The sequence below is a fragment of the Mustelus asterias genome, chromosome 16 (genome assembly GCF_964213995.1).
Source record: "Mustelus asterias chromosome 16, sMusAst1.hap1.1, whole genome shotgun sequence".
Classification (NCBI taxonomy): domain Eukaryota; kingdom Metazoa; phylum Chordata; class Chondrichthyes; order Carcharhiniformes; family Triakidae; genus Mustelus; species Mustelus asterias.
Window position 1 is genome coordinate 73,132,685 of NC_135816.1, and position 25,395 is coordinate 73,158,079.

The 25,395-nt window shown below is 39.3% G+C and overlaps 1 protein-coding gene across 1 annotated transcript in view; it reads right to left on the minus strand.

Annotated features, from left to right (window-relative positions):
- Window positions 1–6,214: 6,214 nt before the first annotated feature.
- Window positions 6,215–25,395, minus strand: part of rnf145a (ring finger protein 145a) — a 119,214-nt gene continuing 100,033 nt past the window's right edge. The window contains exons 6-10 of the mRNA XM_078231275.1: window positions 24,912–25,052; window positions 24,012–24,194; window positions 19,924–20,071; window positions 10,543–10,899; window positions 6,215–7,795 (exon numbers count right to left, since the gene is read on the minus strand). Coding sequence (XP_078087401.1) covers window positions 7,274–7,795; window positions 10,543–10,899; window positions 19,924–20,071; window positions 24,012–24,194; window positions 24,912–25,052 — 1,351 coding nt within the window. The 3' untranslated portion in view covers window positions 6,215–7,273. The remainder of the gene's footprint in view (window positions 7,796–10,542; window positions 10,900–19,923; window positions 20,072–24,011; window positions 24,195–24,911; window positions 25,053–25,395) is intronic.

Below are 25,395 nucleotides of genomic sequence, written 5' to 3' on the forward strand. Positions count from 1 at the left end.
CACACAGGGCAGTATAGCTGAATGCAATGCTGTTCCCACCCATCATCCAAATTGCAAAGTTGATAATGTTCTCTTACTACATGGGGGGTCATAATAAAATTTGTTACATGCTCAAAGCCAATGCTTTCCCAAATATGACCCGTTCTCATTTTAAAGCATATTACCATGATAAGAATCATACGTCTGATTCTCGAGGGCCATTTGACAAGTTAAATAGGGCCCCTGGCTTTCTCTTGTGCACAATGCTCTGTGGAACCAACATAACCACAGTAAATTGAAAAATGTTCCAAAAGGTGTAACAATAAATAAAACTTACCAGAGTAAAGAGTTTAATTGAAATGTACAATATCGATATCAAACTGAACAAATTAATTCTAAAAATGTTAATTTTACCAAACTGCTGCTATACATCAGTCACAAGAATAATGAGTCAATTAAATGTTAGAATGTCTAGAGGTCCATTTTGCAGTTGCACAAACATAGCAAGTAAAAATAAATAATTTTGAATAACTAAACATAATGAAAGAATGATGTTATTTGGTATATGGGTACTGGCCTACCTGATATATACCGGGGCAGCATTTTGAGTAACCATGGTGTAAGGACACACTTGAATGGAACTTTTGAATCTGACAAGAGTCTGTAACCTCCCCCTGTGGCCAATCAATGGCATCGTGAGATAATCTGAGTTACTAGGGCACATAGACCAAGACATTCCCAAGCTTGAATCCCAGCCCATAGCAAGAGAGTTGATTTTAACCAGGTTGTTAATAGCAGTAGTATAATTGGTTCTTGAACCAGAGTTTGGGTGAAGAAAATCAAACATCTTCATTCCTGATCAGTATCCAAATACCTCATTATGTCTCCTATATTTCAATAGTTCATTGCAACTCATCATTAAGTGTCAAATGTGGATGAGAGACTGAAGGGTGCTGGTGGAATCCAACAAGTTCAAAAGTCAACATGTGCTGGACAGGAGGAAAGTAAATCTTAAGAGAAAACTAGCAAATTAAAATGATTTAACTTCGGAATTGTTTGATGTGAACCTTTATGCAAAAGTGTGATTTCATACACAAATGGGAGAATGGAGCTTGTGCAAGATACAAGAGTGTAGAAAGCGTTTCTGATGAGTTGGGTAAATGTAACGTGTGGTTGAGTACCAAGGCAGAGAAGTTAGAAACATTCCTGGCCTGTTCTTAAGTGAATATTTCTATTTAATCAATGTATCCTGTTGCAAGAGCACACCCTGGAGGAGCAAACAGATGACTACAATTGACCTTATTGCCCAATAGCTAGAAATCAGGAGAGAATCAGGGTTACTAATCTTTCATTTTCAAAGATAGGTGACAATTCAAGTCCCAGAATTGTCAGATCACCTTGCCTATATCATGTTAATTTCATATGAATGATACACACATCAAACTAAGCACTTATTGGAACAGTTTAGTACTGGCCCACATAAGTTCATTCATGGCGGTTGATTCAAGATTTTGTCCAATTGAAGGGCTTCAACAATAGCTGCCAAATTTCAAACACTAAATTAAGTTGTGGGAAGATTACGTTCTATTACTTTCAAACAATGTCTGAATTTTTCTAGCTGCTCTGGTTGGATCCTGTTAAAATGTAAAATAGAGTAATGGGGCCATTCAAATATTGGCAAATCTACATTTGGGATTTAATTACATTTAAATGATCATCTGCATAAAGGCCACATTTCTGACTCTCAAACAGTCCCTCATTCGCACCATGTATGTACCTAATTTTCCTCTCCATGCCAATGATGCAAAAACATTTATTGGAAAATTTGTATCTTGTGTAAAAATATTCTGCTGTTGACTACACAATAAGTTTGTTAAACTTGCACTGCTCCAGCACTCAATAGCAGCTTGATGTATTTTCTGGTAGATTTCAGAAAATCTCTGAACCCCACTTGACAACATTCCAAACTTTTAAGATTAATTAATGTCATCTACGAGCATCCAGTGATACAATCCTTAAAATCTCTGGAATGAGTGGAATCTTATGAGTGGTGGGATTCTGGAATTGTGAAAGCAGCACTATTAACAGTCTTCAATTTGGTTCTTCAGCCAAATGTCAACAAAGGTGAGTCATGGAGAGTGACAAACAGTCCAAACCAAGACTACAAGATTCCATAAGAAATAGCAGCAGCACATCAATCCAGCTCCGCCTCCCCCTTCACCCCTTGATCTAAGTTCTCCAGCCAGCCAGTGGAAATAACCTTCCTTCAAAGAATTCCATACAATTACATAGAGGTAGGATCATTAGTTCCAATAATTGCTTGGGCATTAAAGACAAATCAGTAATTTATCACATCACAATCTTGCCATGGTAGTCTCAAATTGTACAGTGAAACCTATTATAGATAGATGCATCCTAGGTTGGTTAAAATTAAAAGGAGAAAGTAACTACTGCAGCGTTGAAGTGTGATGACTCAGGTGGGTTTTTGCATATTTAATTTCTAGACTAATTGATAGTTGAAAGAATCTTTCAGAACTCAATTCAAAGTCAAAATATAATAAACTCATCTCAACAAGGTTTCACGGTGCTGCTAATTAGCTTCAAAATCATGGGCACAGAAGATAGCTATTTGACAATTCAAACCTGTCCAAATGATAACTCTAGATCGTAACCATCCAATCCCACTTCCTGTAATTCTTTTATATATTTTGCCTGTTTATGCTGTAATCAATTTTTGGAGATCACTTAGATATATACCCATCAAAACCTCTGGAGCTTAATCCCACAACACAATGTTCAAGAAAGAATAAATATGGTGTATGTAAACAACTTCTCTAAATTATAGAGGGCACAGTCTCCCAGCTCTCTACCAACTTCCATAGATTTCTTTCTAGAATACAGTTAAAGAATACAAAAAAGCTGAAATACAAGATACAAAAAAAGGTTCTCATCAGTGAAGTTAATAGAAAAAAAGTGGAGTGAACACGATGCAGATATCCCATTAACTTCTGCACTACCAGGGAAGCAGCACATACTTACCAAGGTTAGAATCAACACTAGGCTGAGGATCGAAATTCTCCCCCTCTCCCCTAACAATCTTAAATAAAATCTACTTGGAGAACTGAAAGATTGTTCATAATGAGAACAAATTTCCAGTACAAAATTGTTTCTAATTCTACATCAGATCTGTGGCCCCACCAAAAACTAAGAGGATTAGATTAGATTAGATACCCTACAGTGCAGAAAGAGGCCATTTGGCCCATCGAGTCTGCACCGACCACAATCCCACCCAGGCCTTACCCCCCATCCCTACATATTTACCCACTAATCCCTCTAACTTACACATCTCAGGACACTAAGGGGCAATTTTTAGCATGGCCAATCAACCTAACCGCACATCTTTGGACTGTGGGAGGAAACTGTAGCACCCGGAGGAAACCACGCAGACACGAGGATAATGTGCAAACTCCACACAGACAGAGACCCAAGCCGGGAATCGAACTCAGGTCCCTGGAGCTGTGAAGCAGCAGTGCTAACCACTGTGCTACCGTGCCGCCCCGACAGGTGGTACTGAACATATAACGTAATTGGTGTGTTCTTTAGAGGGTATGATCAAGACATTTCAACCTACATCTAATCAGTGTTATTATCTAATTAAGATGTAAGTCTATGTGCGACACTAATAAATAAACTTATAAAACCTAAACTTATAAGATGGAGCTGGTGTGGATACTGGCTGCAAAAGTAAATATATATCTTTGAATATCTTCTCATCTGACTGCCAAACTACAGCAAGTTTTCAGAAATTATCTACAATTTCAAAGATAATTTCAAAGTTTGACAGAAGTTCAACTTAGTTTAAATGAGTGTCATGACTCCCTCCGTATGCACTTGACAGTTATTAAGCATGTATAAATGCACTGGTTTGAATGAACTGAAATAAAACAATCATGCATACAATCAACACTGATTTTCCATGGTGAGGTTTTACTGATGAAGGTGAAACATTTGAAGCTGCATTCACTCGTGCATTCAGTTCATGTTAACAAAACTCTACTGGTTTTGCAACAAGTAGTTTCTGACAGCTGTGTATTATTCTGCAAAATGGACCAATCCAAGAAAAATTCTACAATGAACAGTAAAAGTACCCAATGAGGTACTGAACTGCATTTGGCCATAAAAGCAAGACAAATTCAAGGAGAGGTGCCGGAGGATTGCGGATGTGGTTCCTAATTTCAAGAAGGGGAATAGGGATAGCCCAGGAAATTACTGACCGGTGAGTCTAACCTCAGTGGTTGGTAAGCTGATGGAGAAGATCCTGAGGGACAAGATTTATGAGCATTTGGAGAGGTTTAGTATGCTCAAGAATACTCAGCATGGCTTTGTCAAAGGCAGATCGTGCCTTACGAGCCTGGTGGAGTTCTTCAAAAATGTGACTAAACACATTGACGAAGGGAAAGCGGTAGATGTGGTTTATATGGATTTTAGCAAGGCATTCGATAAGGTCCCCCATGCAAGGCTTCTAGAAAAAGTGAGAGGGCATGGGATCCAAGGGGCTGCTGCCCAAAGGAGGCAGAGAGTGTGTATAGATGGGTCTTTTTCTAAATGGAGGTCGGTCACCAGTGGTGTGCCCCAGAGATCTGTTCTGGGACCCTTGCTGTTTGTCATTTTCATAAATGACCTGGATGAGGAAGTGGAGGGATGGGTTGGTAAGTTTGCCGACGACACGAAGGTTGGTGGGGTTGTGGATAGTCTGGAGGGATGTCAGAAGTTACAGAGGGACATAGATAGGATGCAAGACTGGGTGGAGAAGTGGCAGATGGACTTCAACCCAGATAAATGCGTAGTGGTCCATTTTGGCAGGTCAAATGGGATGAAGGAGTACAATATTAAGGGACTCTTAGTACTGTGGAGGATCAGAAGGACCTTGGGGTCCAGGTCCATAGGACTCTAAAATCGGCCCCGCAGGTGGAGGTGGTGGTTAAGAAGGCGTATGGTGTGCTGGCCTTTATCAATCGAGGGATTGAGTTTAGGAGTCCAAGGATAATGATGCAGCTATATAAGACCCTCGTCAGGCCCCACTTGGAGTACTGTGCTCAATTCTGGTCGCCTCATTACAGGAAGGATGTGGAAAAGATTGAAAGGGTGCAGAGATTTACAAGGATGTTGCCTGGATTGAGTGGCATGCCTTATGAGGATAGGCTGAGGGAGCTCGGTCTTTTCTCCTTGGAGAGACGTAGGATGAGAGGAGGCCTAATAGAGGTATATAAGATGTTGAGAGGCATAGATCGGGTGGACTCTCAGAGGCTTTTTCCCAGGGTGGAAATGGCTGCTACGAGAGGACACAGATTTAAGGTGCTGGGGGGTAGGTACAGGGGGAAGTTTTTCACACAGAGGGTGGTGGGCGAGTGGAATCGGCAGCCGTCAGTGGTGGTGGAGGCAAACTCAATAGGGTCTTTTAAGAAACTCCTGGATGAGTACATGGAACTTAATAGGATGGAGGGTTATAGATAGGCCTAAAAGGTAGGGATATGTTCGGCACAACTTGTGGGGCCAAAGGGCCTGTTTTGTGCTGTAGTTTTCTATGTTTCTTTGACAAAACAGTGCTGTTTGTTCCACTGAAATTCAAAGTTCATCTCACCAGAAAGATTTGGGGGAATTCAATTTCCGGTTTCTGCCAAATTAGTTGGGCTCAACAGGAACATCAATTAGAATCATAGAATCCCTACAATGCAGGAGGAGGCCATTTGGCCCATCGAGTCTGCACCGACCACAATCCCACCCAGGCCCTATTTCCGTAACCCTCATTTATCCTGCTAATCCTCCTGACACTAGGGTCAATTTTAGCATGGCCAGACACAGGGAGAACGTGCAAACTCCGCACAGATAGTGACCTAAGCCGAGAATCGAACCTGGATTCCTGGCGCTATGAGGCAAGTAGTGCTAACCACTATGCCACAAGGTGTTCCAAATCGGCTATAAGATTAGAGGCTTTAAAGTTCGATGGTGCAGGGGGAGAAATTAAACTCAGCCAGGGTTTCATTCCTGATTACTATCCAGCCAGCTTTGTTGAAAAATGTATGCAAGTGGATATCAGATGAAGTGGGATCAGGCTCAGCTATGCTGCATTCCATGGCTGAATACTCACCATAGCTCAGTGTCAAAGCTCAGACCGATAGAACATTACATCCCAGGAGGTATCAGTGTCTTCAAGAGGAGAGGAAACAGTAATGGTGCACTTGATGACTTTGACGTATTTATTCAGACATCCACATTCTCAAAATAAAGCCCCAGAGGAATTGTGTTAGATTGATTCTATCCATGATCTCATATTTATTATTCAATGCCAGCCTGGTTGTTTGCAAATTGTTCACAATTTTCAAAAGCTACAGAGTAAGACTCTCAATTTTCTGGTTCACTCGCTGATGAAAAAAACGAGTTTTCCTTTTCTGTTCAAATGCACACAGTAAAGTAATATTAAATGTGAGCCTACCTACTTAAGCCATGATGAATTAAGAAAATATGTCACCAATATCTCCCCTCCTCCCAAAAAGAAAATTGTGCAAAATCTATCAGAGCTACAAAATGGCTTTTTTTCTTTTGCTTTGTTTCATCATACAAGTTAATGTAATCATTTTCACAAATCATAGTTCTCAACTTAAAAATAACACTGTACCCCTCAGGTTTCAGAAGTCAAACGTGCCATATTCATCGTGCAACTCTGCTCTTATCTGTATCCTGCAGTTCATCCCACTTATGATCCTTCAAGAATTTGAAAGGAATCAAAGTGCTCATAAAAGCTTCAGTCTACTTCATTGAGCAGGTAAGTACAAGCCAAAGTTATTCACGCACCATTCATCAGGTACTCATTAAATACTTTGGAAATGCACCATAAACTATGACAGTGCAATTGCAGTTGCTGAATATAGAGCTACAAAAATTTTTAATTTGTTTTTTTTTAAAAAGTCTGCTTGTAGCATGTGACTTTAACCATGCTTAAAGCTTCTAATTATATATAAATATAATACGTCAGTCAATCTAATTATTTCATGCCTACAAAACGTCTAGCAAAAACATCCTCCCTGTCCTGCCATGGCTGTGTCTAATACTGTAAAGATGATGTGGCAACAAATTCACTCGATCCCTTCTTACAAAATGTCTCCAGACCTGCTTGTGAGAACATTACATTCTGTTTCTCTGTAAATACATTTCATTTCACTTCTTGCTTAAGCTGTCAAGTTCAAATAGAAAGCCATTGCCTACATTATTATAAGGCTTTAACATCACTGCAGTATCATGGCAGGTTAAGGTGACAATCCGCTTCATTCAATTCCCTTCCATGAGCACTTGACGCCTCCATGCATTGTTTATTGAAACTCTCCTGTGTAACAGACAATTGTTGATCATCATCCTCACAAAGTTCTGCTGGGTGTGAAAACTCAATATTGCCCACATTAGAGCCATTTTGTGCACATCGATGTTCATCTGTGCCTGGATCTCCATGAGAACTGCAATCAGTGTTTAGAGCTTTCTGGCCCTCTTCGTTTTGCCCCATGGGGCCCTCAGAACCATGAGCTAGATCTGAATCATTACCAGGAGGCCCATCATTTAGTCCAACCAATTCTTGACTTGCTCTTCTCTCATTATGGGGCAATTGCTCTCCTGGTCCTTGTACTGGTGTTGTCCCAACCTGCTGTCCTTGAGATTTCAACTGCTGGTGACATAATGGGCACGTTTCCTGCACATATAACCACTTCTTGAGACAGGCCGAGTGAAAGAAATGGCTGCATGGTGTAATCACCGCAGAATGCATGTCCTAAAGTAAAGAAAATTAAATTTGGTAAGAAACAACATATTAAAACGGTGTAAGAATATTCTGTTGCTGCTTTTTACCTATTTTGCTCTAGCTTTGACCCCTACTTGTTCAACCTATACCTGCAGCCCAACTAGCTACTCTTTATGCATGAACCTAGACCACGAATGTCAAAAGCCTATTGGCGCACAAGAGCCATAACCGGTGAACTGGCCCCTTAACCATCCAGAGTTCACATCTATATGTAATTGAGCAAGTCATGGTGGCTGACATGTATTTTCAATTCCTTTCTTATCAGGGTTCTGAATCCAGCACAAATCAATTAATGAAAAAGCACTTGGAATCAAACCCACAATCATAAGGTCAATACCATTTAGTATTGTATGAGACTGTGCCACAATCTACCAGGTCAGTGGGATGCTCTTAAATTCATATGCCACAATCTGATCACGCCAACCAGTGAAACATGATAGTTTCACCCCATCTCTTCCCTTGGAGAATTGTCCCATCATGTTTTGGTGATTAGTTATAAAGCAGCAACTCAATTAAACAGTTCTGTTGACATAAAATCCAGAGTAAGGTGCAAGCTGCCTATTGGAGTCAAAAGATAGAGACTGAATTCCTCTCTTAAACTGATGCACATGACCCTTTGTACAGTCTATTATGAATTTTAAAAGCACATTAAATTTTCATGCCATCACTTCAGAAAAAAGGAAATAAATAGGGACTTAGTACCTAAATGCATTGACAATACATTGTTACTAATGCACTGCCACTGTTTCAGTGGCAAGTTGCTCAACATGTTGTAAATTATATTTTGCTTTCATCAGTCAACGTGAAACATTAAATTTGTCTTCAATTTAAGCTATAGTTATATGCCTTGAAACAGAGTCAAAACAGCTTCTATCCAAAATCCAAATGAGTCTGTTTCCTATATTATGAGGATGACAATATCATTACACTAGGGAACAAAAGATCTGTCCAGCCTACAAACTAAAATCAAGTGCATTCACATCCATCAATCATGCATCCCAAGTGCACTGCATTAATACAAAGATTGCAAAGTTAGTCTCCTGGATTGATAGGGCAAAGCTGAAGTAAAATACATTGCTCTAATAGTAAAGGGAGGGAAAGGTCAGATAAAGTCACTGTGACAGCTTGAGAATCATCTGGCATCCAGCTACAAGCATAAAAATAGAAAGATGCTTTACATCGGCCAGCCAAAACAATAGTGCAGAAAATACAAAGATAGGTCCCCTGATATCTTAGTGGGTAACATAGACAAGAGGGTCTTGGGTTCAATTCTGCTGAAGCCTGCTGAGTCACCCGTTCTAAAATCAGGGAGAAGTGGAAACTTAAAAGTTCAGCCATGGTTTTGTCTCTTGATTTCTAATTAGTAACTCCTGCTGGAAAGTATGTGCACGTGTGTTTACACAGAGAAGTGAAAGTAAAAGGGAGTTAAAAACGAAGTGCTGGAAAAATGTAACAGGTCTGGCAGCTTGTGTGGAGAGAGAAACAGTTAACAGATCGCCAGCAACTGCAGCATTTTACTTTTATATGTACAGGAGACAGACGACACAAGCAAGATTAAAACTGAAAATGACGTCCTCCACAGTTGAATTAACTGTCAACTGCCTGTATACACAAAAGTGTGGGTTGATTTAGGTATTGGAGCACTGGCAATGACATATGTGGAATGACATACCAGACTCAGGATAGAGGAACAGAAAAAGAGGTGTAATGGGGGAATTACAATATTAAGAAACTGTTGATCCAACACCGTCCTAAATGAACCTCAAACAGCCAAACTACAGGCAATATTTTCACAATAGTAAAATCTGTCCTTCTGGTCACCTTCAATAAACAGCCACCTGTGCAATAAAGCCAGTGATTCTCAAAACCAATAGGTTTCTAATTTACATGTAATTCAATAGAACCTGCAACTCAATTAAGCAGCCATCTGCTAACCTGGAAACAGACGCTAGTTAAAAAAAAAGTAACTGTGTTGTGAGGAGTATTGCAAATGGAACCTGCACCTGGATTAAGAATTCCTCTCAAACACACTTTTGCTCATTGCTTAAAACTATTTTGTGATGGTTAGCTTTCAAATTTCAGAAGGATGGCAACTTGAAGTTCATGGCTATCTGATTATAATTAAGGGAAGAACTTAAAATATTTTAAAATATTGTAAATGTAATTCCTGTCAGCAAACTAACATCTCCTTTCATTATTGTTGAATTATTTTCAACAAATAAACTTAGATTTTCCATACTCTGAGTGAAAGACCAATTTTTGCTCACAGTTTAACAGTGCTCATGCTTACTAAGCATCTTTCATTTAGGGGGATTACTTCAGTATTTTCATGAATATATGGATATAATTTTTACCAGTGAAGTGTGCATATTGCCCCAATACTTCCATTCACCTCTGATATCCAACAGTTGCCCCTTACTAACTTTCAACCATACCGGAGGTCCGGATTATAACATAAATCATGCAAGTCACTCCAACAGTTTATAAAACTATCAATTACTCTTTTAAAAAGTTTTAGTTGCCTTTAAATCTTTTTCACAGCATAAGTGACACCGGAAGGTGACAAAAGGAATTTTATAGCAATTAGGAATTAGCAGAAGCTAATACACATACAGAACGTGAACTGAACATAAGGACAACCAACTGCGATCGTCCTGAATGAGAGTTTGAGTACTAAAGCCAGGGTTTAAGTGTTGCACTGGTGCCATGCTACATACCTGGTAACAGATGGAACAAATGTCATTGTGCTCTTCAAGCTGCTCTTTAGTGGCAGTTGGCAGCGAGTTGATCTTATTTGCTGCATCCCTGCGGAGAAGAAAGCTCTTCCATCCCAACTGTGCTCGAAGCCAGACATTGAAGTAGGAATGGACAAAGATGATGGATGAACCCATCCAAGTCCACTCTCCTAATATTGTCTCTGCTACACCATACGCAACAACACACAAAGCCACCAGGAACTCAAGCAAGCGATATGTGCCATTCACATAGTAGATAACATCGTCAAGATTTTCCATTGGTTCTTTACTGAATTCCTCCACCATAAAAAGGATATAAATGAAGAGCGTTCCAAGCACCTATCAGCAATGAGAAATTATATTAGAGCGTGGTTTTAACATTGCATCAACTGTCTATATGTAACAAAACAGTGCAACTCCAATTAGTGGACTTAAGCTGAACTTGAACGAAAAGAAGTTTTACAATACATATTACCATTTGCCTGTTTGGCTCATAACACTGTAAACATTCAGGTTTAATTAATTGCACTCAGAAACTGAATATGGAATGTGCTCAAGTAGAGAAAGTACAGCATTTCCATTCTCCCAGCAAACGCTCACAAGCTTCCATTAGACAAAAATCATGATATGGAATTTTTCTTAAATACGAAATTCCATTTACAGCTCAAAATGTCATTACCTTAATGTATATTACTACAGTAATAAGAAAATTTAAAAACCTACCGAAACTAGAGTGAAAGGTTTCTCTAAAAGCTCATCAGTTAAATGTTTTAACCAGAAGGTGTTACTCTTTGTTTTAGAGGATCACAATTAAGGGTAACTTAAAAAGTCAATGAGAACACCATTTGTAGTTACTGGACCCTCAAACTCAGTGAGGTGGGAATAGGGAGTTCAGTTAGCAGTGATTTGACTTATTGAACATTGAACACTATTCAATATCTCTCCTAAGAAAGCTGATCATATTAGGAGTCTGCACAAGAGATGTGAGAAGGGACACTTACACTTCTTCCACCACTGTTGCTCCACACAACAGTTTCAGACCACTTCCCTCATGATTAGGCCAAGTTGCCATAACAAATGCCTGGGCAAATATTTGATTCCAGAATTCAAATGTAAATGTCTCAGCTTAAAAGTCCAATATTTTAGCTCCACGGTGGTACCTAGATATTTGAGGGTATCTGACATTTCATAAGAACAGGAAGAAAAGGTGGTGGGGTAGCTCTGTTAAAAAAGGATGAGATCAGTACAGTGGTGAGAAATAATCTTGGTTCAGAGAATCAAGATGTAGACTCACTTTGCATGAAGATAAGAAACAGCAAAAGGAAGAAGTCACTGGTGGGAGTAGTTTATAGGTATCCTGACCACAGCTACACTGTAGGTTAGAGTATTTATCAATAAATAATGGGGGGTTATAAGAAACTGCAATGATTAAAGGAGATTTTAATTTTGATATAGGTTGGATAAATCAAATTGGCAAAGATAGATAGGAGGATAAGTTCACAGAGAGGATCCAGCACAGTTTCTTAAACATTACAAATAGGTAAATTATTGCAGACCTGGTAATGTATAATGAGGAAAGATGAATTAAGGACTTATGGTAAATAAGTCTCTTGTTAAGACTGACCATAACTCATAGAATTTCACGGCTTGAGTGTGAGAAATCCAAAAGAGCCTTAAATTTGAATAAAGGCAATTATAAGGATACGATGATACAGTTGGCTAAAGTGGACTGGGAAAATAGGTTAAAAGGTTAGAAAATAGAAAAGCAGTGGCAGACATTTAAACAGGTATTTCATAACTCTCAACAAAGATACACTCCACTGAGGAAAAAACAGTATGAAAAGGATACAAAATTCATGGGCTAACTAAAGAAGTTAAGGATAACATTTGAAAAAAAAACATAATGCTGCAAATAATAGTGATAGGCCAGAAGGAAGATTGGGTACAGAAACTAGCAAAGGACGACCAAAAGAAATATTAAACAGGCAGAAATTGGAGTGAGAGAAAACTTGCAAGAAATATAAAAATACTGTAAAAGCTTTTACGAGACAAAAAGGGAAAGAGTAGCTAAATTGAGTGTTGGCTTAATTTGATGGAGATGTTCAAAATCATGAGGTGGCTGGACAAAGTAGATAGAGAGAAATTGTTCCTGGTTGTAAAAGGATCAAGAACGAGAGGGCACAGATTTAAAGTGATTTTCAAAAGAAACAAAATGTGATGTGAAAAAAAACCTTTTCACACAATGAGTGGTTCGGATCTGGAATGCGCTGCCTGAGAGTGTGGTGGAGGCAGGTTCAATCGAGACATTCAAGAGGAATTAGATGATCACTTGGATAGAAACAATGTGCAGGGATATGGGGAAAAGCAAGGGAATGGCGCTAAATCATGATGCCCGAGAGCCAGTGCAGACACGATGGGCCAAATGGCCTCCTTCTGCACCATAACGATTCTGAAGTCCCTTAGAGCCTATGGCCACACTAGTCTGAAATGCCCAATCCTGTCTGATCTTGGAAGCTAAGCAGACTCAGGCCAGGTTAGTACTTGGACGGGAGAATGCCTGGGAATGCCAGGCGCACTATGTTTTAAAGTTGGCACCAAGGCTTAGTTGGTTAAAGCGCATATTTAGTCAACAGGAGATCAACACTCAAGTGATGCCTTTATCTGTTAAGTAAATACATGCCTTCACATCAAAACAGCAATGTCGAGAAAAAACATGGCCCCTTAGAGGATAAAAATGGGAAATTAAGAATGGGAATCAAGGAAATGGCACAAACTTTGAACAAGTATTTTGTAACTGCCTTCACAGTAGAAGACACAATTAGCTTCCCAAAAATAGTAAAAAAGCAGGGGGGCAAAAGGCAAGAAGGAATTTAAAGAAATCATGATCACTAGAGAAAAAGAACTAGGAAAACTAGTGGGACTCGAGACTGACAAGACCCCTGGACCTGATGGCCTTCTTAAAAGAAGTGGCTGCAGAGATAGTGCTTGCATTGAGTCATGTCCGAAAATTCCCTTGATTCTGGAAAGGCCCCAGCAAATTGGAAAATGCAAATGTGACACCACTATTCAAGAAAGGAAGGAGACAGAAAGGTGACATGTTAGGCCAGTTAGCCTAACTTCTGTCACAAGGAAAATGCTAGAACCCATCATTGAGGAGGCAGTAGCAGGACATTTATAAAATCAATATGATTAGGTGGAGTATATGTGGTTTCACAAAATGAAAATCATGTTTGACAAATTGATTAAGAGTTCTTCAGATAGCTGAAAGAATATCAGCAGATGTAGTGTATTTGGATTTCCAAAAGACTTTTAATAAGGTTACGGTACAGGATAAAAGCTCAGTGTTGAGGGTGACATTTTAGCATGAGGAGAGGATTGGTTAACTAACAGGAAAAAGAGTCAAGATAAATGGACTAGTTTCAGGTTGGTTAACTGTACTTAGTGGAATGCCACAGGGATTACTGCTGGGGTCTCAACTATTTACGATCTCTATTAACGAATTGGATAAGTGGTCACCATATTGGAGTCAAATTTACTCATGATACAATGATAGGTAGGAAAGCATGTTGTGAGGATACAAAGGAGTTTGTATAGGTGAAGTGAATGGAAAAACATCTGGCAAATGGAATATAATGTGCAAAAATGTAAACCTGTCCACTTTGGCAGGAAGAATAGAAAAGCAGGATATCATTTGAAATGACAGATTGCAGAATGCTGCATTACAGAGGGATCTGGGTGTCCTTGTACATGAATCACAGAAAGTCAGCATGCAGGTATAGCAAATGATTAAGAGGACAAATGGAATGTTAGCCTGTTTCACATTGGGGGATGCAGTATAAAAGCAGGGAAGACTTGCTACAACTGTGCAGGGCACTGGTGAGACCATTAGTACCGTGTACAGTTTGTCTCCATACTTAAACAAGGATATACTTGTATTGGAAACAATTCAGAGAATGTTCACTAGGCTGGTTTATGGGATAAAGGGGTTGAGCAGATTGGGCCTGTACTTAATTCTCTTCAGTAAGGAGTCTAACAACACCAGGTTAAAGTCCAACAGGTTTCTTTGGTAGCAAACGCCACTAGCTTTCGGAGAGCTGCTCCTTCGTCAGATGGAGTGGAAATTTGGTGTTGCCTAGTGAAACCTGGTGTTGTTAGACTCCTTACTGTGTTTACCCCAGTCCAACGCCGGCATTTCCACATCTTAATTCTCTTCTGCAGAGAGCTGGAGGTGTAAAAGATATTCAAGGCTAAGTTAGACAGTTTTTTGATCCACAAGGGAATCAAGAGCTATGGGGGTCAGGCAGGTAAGTGAAGTTAAGACCACAATCAGATCAGACATGATTTTATTGAATGGCGAAACAGGCTGGGTAGACTGAATGACCTACTCCTAGTTCTGATGACCTTATGACTGGGGAGAGGGGTGGGGCGCTCTATTCTCTTAACAAGTGTCAATTTTGTAAATGTGAAGGCACTCCAGTAAGAAGTAAATGGGAAGTTAGGTTAATGAGTAGGACAGAAGGGATGCAGTTTCAGATATTTATGGAGATACTTCATAATTTGTAACAAAGATATATTCCAGTGAGAAAGACTATGAGAAGGATGCAATAACCATGGCTAACCTAGGAAGTTAAAGATAGTTTCAAATTGAAAGAAAAAGTGCACAATTCTGCGAAGTTGTAGGTCAGAATTTGAATGGAATTTAAATCCAGTAAAGAATGACTAAAGGAATGAGTGCAAAATTAGAGTATGAGAGAAAACTAGCTAGAAATAAAAAAATATATGTATTGAGTTTCGAACAGGCATTTAAAAAGGAAAGGAGTAACTAAAGTCAGCGTTGGTCCTCTGGAGAGTCAGTCAAGGAATTAATAAAGGGAAATAAGGAACTGGCAGTAGCATTGAACAGGTATTTTGTGTCCGTCTTCACTGTAAAAGACATAAATATCATCCCAGAAATAATTGTAAATCAAGAGGCAGAAGGGAGGAAGGAACTTAAAACAATTGGACTCACCAGGGAAAAAGTACTGAGAACGTTATTAGAATTAAAGGCTGACAAGTGCCCAGGATCTGATTAATGTCCTAAAATTTCCTTGATTCTGGAAAGGCCCCAGCAAATTGGAAAATGCACGTGACACCACTATTCAAGAAAGGAAGGAGACAGAAAGGTGACATGTTAGGCCAGTTAGCCGAACATCTGTCACAGGGAAAATGCCATCTTTGAGGAGGCAGTAGCAGGACATTTATAAAATCAATATGATTAGATGGAGTATATGTAGTTTCACAAAATGAAAATCAGATATTTAGAGTCTTAAAATAAGTAGAAGCTGATATAATAGATGCAATTTTAAAAATTTTTCTGGATTCTGGAAAAGAGCAAACATAACACCTTTATTCAAGAAAACAGGAAACTACAGGTGAGCTCGCCTGACATATATCAAATGGAAATTGATGGAATCTATTATTAAGGAGGGGGGTTACAGTATGGCACTTAGAAAATTGTTATAGAATCAGAGTCAACTTGATTTTGTGAAAGGGAAATTTATTCGAGTTCTGTGAGGAAATAGGAAGCAACGTGCATAAAGGGGAACTTGCAGATGTGGTGAATTTGTTTCCAAAAGGCATTTGGTAAGGTGCTACATCAAGGTTACCACACAAAACAAGAGCTCATGGTGTGGGGGAATAACATATTAGCATTGATAAAGAATTGGCTAGCTAACAGGAAGTGGAGGGTAGAGATAATAGTGTAATATTCGAGTTGACAAAAAGTGGTGAGTGGAATGCCACAGAGAGCAGTGCTGTGGCCTCAACTAGTTAAAATTTGTTTCAATGGCTTGGATGAAGGGACGGAATGTATGGTTGCCAAGTTTGCTGATGACATAAAGATAGGTAGGTTAATACATTATCAGGAGGACGCAATGAGTCTACAAAGTTTTACAGATAAGTAAAATTCAGGCAGATGGAATATAATTTGGAAAATGTGAACTTGTCCACCGTCAGGAACAATAGGAAAGCAGTACAGTAATTTCTTTTGTAACCCACTATGCTCCGGAAATGGGCAGTGCCGGTTAATCAAAAATGGCAGTTAATGGGAAGTTGCTTTGTTCTGGGCAGAGGACAAGATGCTGCACCATCTTTGAGAAGTTGAGGGAAAGCAGCTGGGCAGTCAAGGGCCCCAACTCAGCAGGGCATCAGAGTAAAACCTAAACCGAACAGATTACCACTACAAGCAAAGACCAAGCTGAACAGAAGCTCTCACTTCTTTGGAGAAATAGCTGAGCATAATACCCACAAGCTCACTCCTAGTGGATTTGACAGTACAATGAGATGTGAACAAATAATCTCTCATTATAAAATCATAATTATAAAATCTATGTTATGTTATTGCACAGGATGTGAAATTTCCGTCAGATGGCAGATTTACAATATTGGGGTTTCAGAAGTTGACCATTTGATTCTTCATTTCTAACCTTCAGACCGGCTTTTTGAAAAAAAACAAGCTGTGGGCTTCACTGACTGTTGCTCGGAGCAGTAATTGCTGCTTCCAACATTCGGGCAGCTGTCAAGAGTTTCAGTTGGCTTTTTAAAAAAAATTAGAACTGTCAGGGATTAGGGGATATTAGAAATTCCAGTTAATGGAGCTTTCCAGTTGGTACAGCAATGGATAACAAAGTTTACTGTAAATGATTGAAGTGGAGAGAGACTGCAAAACTCTGCAGCACAGAGGGATCTTGGTCCATGAATCACCACGGTTAGCATGCAGGTACATCAAGTGATTAGGAAGGCAAGCAAAGATGTTGTTGTTTATTGCAAGGGAAATGGAATATAAAAGTTACCATTTTTTTGACGAGCATCAGGCCAATTGGTGGCTGGGGTGCATGCTTCACTGTCCAATTAAGCACTGTTGGTAGGCTCCCCAAGGCCAATAGGAGAACAACAGATCAGCGCTCTCACCGTCAGAGGTGGAAGCTGTCGATCTAGGTTGGTGAAAGAGCGGGTGCCTCAAGATGAAAATGCCTTCTAAAAAACTTCTATACAGAGTGCTGGCCCACCTGTCTGCTGCTGGGACCCCACCTTCATTCATCAACCGGGATTCAGCCTGTGTGGGGGACTGACTACCAACTGGAAGATTTCAATCAGTGTCAGCACAATGGCCAATTAGAGGGTATAATTGATAATTGCTGCTTCCAGGCAGGTAGCCATTCCTCAGCTCTTTACTAAGCTCTGAAGAAGATTCATACGGACTCAAAACGTTAACTCTGTTTCTCTTTCCACAAATGCTGCCAGACCTGCTGATTTTTTTTATATAGCATTTTCTGTTTTTATTTTAGATTTCCAGGATCCGTAGTATTTTGCTCTCATGCAGTTTGGCTGCAGTTGTTGGTGACAGCATCTCTAGAGTATTATGTATAGTTTTGGTCTCCTTATTTAAGAAAGGATCTAACTGCAGTAGAGACAATGGAGAAGGTTCACTTATAACAGTTTGAAATGAAAGGGTCTTCCATTTAGGATGGAGAGGAGATTTGTTTTCTCTCAGGGGGACTGAGTGTCTGTGGAATTCCGTTCCCCAGACAGCAATGGAGTCAGAATCAATGAATATTTTAAGGCTGAGTTAAATAGATTTTTGATTGAAAAGGAGTTAAAGGTTATAGGGGATAGAGAGGAAAGTAGAGTTGAGGCTACAATCAGATCAGCCACAATCTTGCCAAACAGTGGAGTAGACGTGAGGGGCCAAATGGCCTGCTCAGAATTTTTATGTTCATGTGTTTCTCAGACTGGAGGGAAGTATGGAGTGGTTTTCTCTAAGGTTCAGTACCAGAAATACTGCTGTTTCCAATATGCATTAATAACTTTGACAGGGCATAAATTAAAAATTTGGGGACAACACCAAACTTGTAAACGTACTAACCACTGAGGAAGGTAGCAACAGACATCAAGGGAACAGAGACAGGCTGGTGGAGTGGGTGGACACATGAAACTCAATGCAGTAGAATGTGAGGTGATGCATTTGGGGAGGAAGAATGGAGTGAGACAATACATGCAAAATGGTATTATTCTGAATGGGGTGCTAGGGCCATGGGATGTTTGCGCACATATCTTTGAAAGTGACGCGACAGATTAATAAAGCAGCTAATAAACTAGATATGAGCCTGGGTTTTATAAATAGAGGTATACAGTTCAATAGTTATGCTAAACCAGTAAGGAACACCATAATGGCACCAGTGGAGAATTGTTTTCAACTCTGGACACTACACTTTGGGAAAGACATGAAATGGGAGGGTACAGAAGAGCTTTTCTGGAACAGTTCCAGGGATGAGGAATTATAGTAGATTGGGTAATCTGCGGAAGCTGAGGTTTTCTCCTTATATCGGAGAAGGCAAAGATGTGTTTAAAATCATGAAGGATTGAAGGGTCGATAACCAGGGGCACAAGAGAAAAGATGATTGGCAAAGGAACCAGAGGCTATACGAAGGAAAAACGGCAGTTAGGGATTGGAATACCTGACTGGGTGGTTGATAAAGATTCAAAAGCAGTCTTCAAAAGGAAACTGGATAAATACTCAAAGAAAGAAAAAAAATTGGGTAATGAAAGGAGTGGGACTAACTGAATTGCTCTTTGGTGCAGATTTGATAGACCGAATGGCTTCCTCTGTGCTATATTATCCAATAATTCCATGATAATACTGACTATATTTCAAAAGCAGTTCACTGGTTAGGATATGTTTTAGGACACCATTCTCAGAATGTGTGCTGTGCATAAATCGGTCGCTGCATTTCCTACATTAGAGATGTGATACATTTCACAAGTCGTTCATTGTATGTAAAGCACTTTGAGATGTGTATGTTAGTGAAATATACCACAGGAATGAAAATCTTTCGTGGGATATCACAGTGTGATATAAATGCAAATTATTTCTCTGTTGAGAGACTGGCCATCAACATTCAATAGATTGTAAGAAAGGCATTCAGCAGTTTGCTTAACTGATGACTAGCGTGGTACTGTATTTATTATTGTCACAAGTAGGCTTACTTGCAATGAAGTTACTGTGAAAATCTCCTATGTGTGTGTGTGTATATACATAGCTCAAATTTGTGCTGAGTTGAGAGATATCTTGAGAAAAGGCAGACAAATAAGGAGGAAGCAATGGCAGACACACATCAATGTGCCATGTTATAAAAATACAGCCCCAAATTTCAATCCAATGCTTGTTCATTGTTTTTGACAATTTTAACCTTTTCCACTGTTAAGAGTATTTCTCACTTGACTGATACCTAATGAGATGGAAGGTCATATATTTTTAAGGGTGATGCTATGCAGTAATGCCAAAGAAATCTCATGATATTATAGAAATAGACATTTATTCATTACCTGCAAGGATGTGAGAACACTGCTGGAGATGATGATGAGCAGCCAAAAGTCCATCTGGAAAAACTGAGAAATCATGTAGGCCATGTAGGCTGGGAACACCAACAAGAACAAACACAGACTGACTGCTCGAAAGTGCTTCCACAGACTCCTGTAAGCAAGTACATAGGATATAGTAAACAAGAGACATATCAAATCCCACTGCACTGAGAAGCTAAAGATCTTTTACAAATTTTGTTTTAAAAAAAACAACTTCCTTAGTAATACACTGCAGAAAACACCTATCCAGTATTTGCAGACATGAAGCCAGGGGTATCCAATTTGCCGAGCCCTGGTAATCCAGTCTGCAAAACCAAGGCTACAAAGTCTGACTTGCATTTATATTATTTTACATTCGATTTTTTTGCCTGTCAGGAATCTTCAAAAGGATCTTAAATATATTGCCTCATTGGTGATGAATTCAGAAAACCAAGATATGGTAATAACCCAGATTCTGAGGCAGTAATGATGGCAAAACTGGCAGCATTCACCATCATTACTTCTCTGAAATGGACAGCAATATCTGGAGTGTTCACATGTGCAGTTGAATATCATAGAAATCATAGAAACCCTACAGTGCAGAAGGAGGCCATTCGGCCCATCGAGTCTGCACCGACCACAATCCCACCCAGGCCCTACCCCCACATATTTTACCCACTAATCCCTCTAACCTACGCATCCCAGGACTCTAAGGGGCAATTTTTTTTAACCTGGCCAATCAACCTAACCCGCACATCTTTGGACTGTGGGAGGAAACCGGAGCACCCGGAGGAAACCCACGCAGACACGAGGAGAATGTGCAAACTCCACACAGACAGTGACCCGAGCCGGGAATCGAACCCGGGACCCTGGAGCTGTGAGGCAGCAGTGCTAACCACTGTGCCACCGTGCCGCCCCATGGAAGGTTACCAGTGATTGTATGCTTCTCCAGAGACTCTGCTATGGAGTTTCCCCCAGAATACAATTATAAATCAATAAACAGATGAGGACCCCCTTCACACTGTTAGTCTTGCAGAAAAAAACTCTTGGAAATGTTATAACTCACAATGTGATGGAATACTTTCCACTTGCCTGCATGAGTGCAGCTTCAACAACACTGCAAAAGCTCTACACTATTCAGGACAAAGCAGCCTGCTTGATTGGTGCCTCTTTGTGATGATACTGTGCCTTTAAGAAATATATTTTTATCATGTTTCTTCTAAGGGGTATGTTTACAATTCAGTTCTGTTTACCAGGCAGCTCACATGCTGAAAATGCAGACTAATAATTGATCCTATATAGGGGGGTATTTATTTTAATCTGAGTTAATGCGTTTTTGTTTATTTCCCTGGGGTTTCAGAGTAGGGTTTGATTAAGTTGATTGACAAGAGACAGTCATGTGCTCATGGGAGGAGTTAAGCTTACAGGGAAAAGCAGGCAGTTTCTGCTTGGCTTTGAAAGAAGCAAGAGGTCACTCTCTCGCTCTCTCTGGGGGCTGCAGTTTTGACAACAAAATGGCAGAAATAATAAGTACTTTACCTCAGTATTTAGCAGGGAGAATATGATGATGGGCACAGTACTAAAAGGGATCAAGAACGATATAAAGGCATTTAAGATAGAAGCGGAGAAATCTAACCAAACTTAGAGGATAAAACCCAGGGCCTAGATTGCATATCTGTACATTAAAAAATAAGTTGCAGAATATCAGAAATACAATTACACAAGTACAAAATAAAATAAGAAAGCGAGTAATATCAGCCGACTGACAGACAGCAAATGTTATTCCTTTATGTGAAAGTGAACATAGGACATTCCAGGGAAGGATAGACCAATTAGTTTATCAGTGGCAGAAAATATAATGGAACTCAAAGAATTCACAGAAAAACACGTAGAGACTGAAATATAATATTAGGCATGAATTTTAAACAAAGATCATTCTTGACCAACCTTATTTAATTCTTTGAAAAGGATAACATAAAGGATAGACAAGGATAATGCACTAGGTGGGTGTAATATATTTGGATTTTCAAAAGGCCTTCTTATAGAATACTGTACAGTAAATTCATCACTAAGATCCTGCATGTGGAGTCTGGGACAAGTAGCAGAATGGATACATCAGCTAAAATAAAAACTGAAAACAGAGTGGAGGGTTGGAATTAAAGGTAGTTGCTTAGACTAGCAATAGGGGAAAACTAGTATTCCACAAGGGTCAGTGCTTGATTTAATTCTGTTCATCCTTTAGCTAAACAATGATCTCTGGACTTGGACTAGACATGACATGCACATGACACCAAATCCTTTGGGAGGTGGGCTAGAGCGGGTGATGGAACATATGGAGGCAAAACCAACATATTTTGTTTAGCAATAGTAACCTACATGCAAATCATCCCGATTTAAATCCACAGGTTGCTAACATGAGTCAAAAGTTGATCACATCATTATCCTGATTCAGATTTGCTAATGTTGGAGGATAAGGCAGGAAAATGCAGTATCAGAACAAACAAATAATCTGGCAACATCCTGGATTTTGGAAGACATTTTATGTGACATGTTAACTTCAGATTAGTCAGGGCGGTGGGGACACCAAAGCTAACACACAGACCAGCTGCAGAATCATAACCAACATCTGAGATGGTTTCAACAAGACCTCATGTTCTTTTGAAGTGCCAATCATGAACTACGGTTTAAGCTGATCAGTAGTCAAACAAACAAGATGATTCAGGAAGTGGAGCAGTGTTGCTAGGGTAATTGACTCTCCAGGGGACAAGAATACAGTCTACAGCTTTCTCATCCTTTGAGTTTAAAAGCAGAGACAAGTCTGTAGTTCAAGTTGTAGGGTCAAAGCTAAGACTCACACCGAAGTGTGGAGTCAAATCAATGAAGGTCATGGCTTGATAGCAACTGGCCAAGTGGCATTGGACTCAACCCTGAGTAGGAGCAGGTAACATCAAGTCTTGTCTTATTCTGTGAACTATCACTTAAATACTTGCATCTACTGATATTTTATTTGTTGACAATAGAAGCCACTATAAACAGTATTGGTGTCAGTCTCAAACCACACGTGGCATTTCCTCTGGCACTATGGGGACAGTTTTATTTGATACAGGTAGGTATTAATAAATTTGTAGAAGGATAATTGGCAAATGAAATTCAATATAGTTAAGTGTGAGGTGATATGTTTTGGTAGGAAGAAGATGAAAGCTAATATTGCTTGGAAAATAAGTGTCCAAGTTGAGCAGAGGAGCAGAAACTGGGATACAGGTACATATCACAAAGTACTGATACAGGTTAAAAGAGTGCTGTGGCTTATTGTTAGTGGGGCAGAATTGAAAAGGAGAGACATTATGTTGAACGTCTGTAATACCTTGATTAGAGCACACATGGAGAATACTATGTTCAATTCTGATTTGCATACAAGAAAAAAATTTGGAAATATTGATGTATAAAAGATCTACTGAGCTGATATCAGAACTGAAAAATTATAGCTATCAGGAAAGATTAAAAGGTTGAAGCTCTTATCTCAAGAAAGGAGAAGACTAAGACAAAAGGTCCTCAAGATTATCAAGGGTAGACCAGAACTATGGACCATATAAAGAAGATACAAGATAGTTAATAATAAAGACAAAAGGGAATACAGGAGTAACTTCTTTATCCAGAGACAAGTTAAAACATGGAACTTCCTGCCACAAGTATTCAGCTGACTAGCAATAGATGCACCGAAGGGGAAAGCTGGATGACTAAGTAAGGGAGAAAGGAATTGATAGATAAACTGATGAGATTAAAGGAGATGGGTGGAGCATAAACATAGGCATGGACCTGTAGGAAGAATAACCTGTTTCTAACTTTAAATACTATCTATATACTAATCAGAATTAGTAGAAATGGAGAGTATAACAAATAACAGAACAACTTGCAGTTAACATGTCAGAGCAGGAGAAGCAGAATCTATAAGTGCTAAGTAACTGGATAGACAAGGGATGGAGATAGCTCTTTCAGGCATCAGAGACAGGTACAAGAGGCCAAATTTGCCTCCACTTATGCAGCAAAGTCTTAGGATCCGAAGATCATCTTACTTGTTTCTTGATGCTCCAAGTGCAAGAACAATAGGGTCAGCAATTTCTAACATTGACTGAAGGATGGAAGCTACCACGATGAAGAGAATGATGCTCAGCAAAAAGGCTCGATGCACAACCTGTAATTCAATCAGGCCAGTCTGTACAGCCAGAATCAGCAATGTGATGCCTTCAGTCATTCCTCTGTGGAAAGATTATTAAAATATAAAATCTCAATTGACATAACAGATCTCTGCTGTGTCTCCCGTTCTATAAATAGTCACTAAATTCATGGATGAAAAAGACAGTTTCAACTACAGCAAATAAAAATGTTGTGACTTTATCATTTAGAGTAATGTCACAAAAAAACGAATTGGGATTTTGAAAAAAATACTATTAGGTTGGGTCTTTAAAAACATTTTGAAACGCTATGCAAGAGATACATTGCTATCAGCAATAACGCATGCTCTATCTGGACTCACAAAATATCAAACTTTCACCAAGATTTCCAACTGGTGTTTTTTTGTTTTAAACAGTCAATCTAGCTCAGAGAAATTTTAGTGATAATGTGCTGAGAGGATGAGATTAATTTTGAAGCTTAGATGTTTTGGAAAAAACAATAAACTGTGCTGCATAGGTGCTTTTGAGTTAGTCAGACACTTCTTCAAATGGTCAAAATGCAAAAGGGCCAATGAACCTCAGCCATTTCTAAAATTATACATTTTAAAATCAGATTTCAAAACTAAGTTTTGAATAATGGATTGTTCACATTGAGTAGTTGTCACCATTTAGAAAATATTTGCTATGCTGTTTAAACTTGACTAGAACTGTTCAGAAGCATATAGGTTTACTTAAGTATCTTATGTCCAAGTTTAGATGCACTGTATTCTTTTCGTGACCATGCATGGGATTGCTACTTACCTATGCATGAGATTGTCATTCATGAAAGCTCCATAACCTTGAAGGTAGAACTTGCAAAGTGTCAGCACACCCAGGGTAATGAAGGAGATTGTAAACATGAGGCCCAGCAAAGAATAAGGAGTGCTGCAACATTCAGCAATACTGCAACAGAAATGTTAGTCAAGTGATGTGACTAAGATGAAAGCAGGTATACTTTATTAATCCTGTTAGCAACACAACAATATGACTGCAAAGATGGCTTTCTAAGCACCAACTTTTTCCCTCCTTTTCCTCCCCTCTCCCTTAAGTATATTATTCACAAATTAACTACACATAAGTGACTATCTAAATTCGTAAGCCTGGTCCAACATCAAATAGATAATGGTTTCCCATGTACTCCATTGTTGGTTTACAGTTGATTCCCAAGTACCATTTCTCACTGAAAGCAGGGGATAACTATTACTAATAATTAGGAAATGTTAACATTGATTAATTTAGCAGTGTA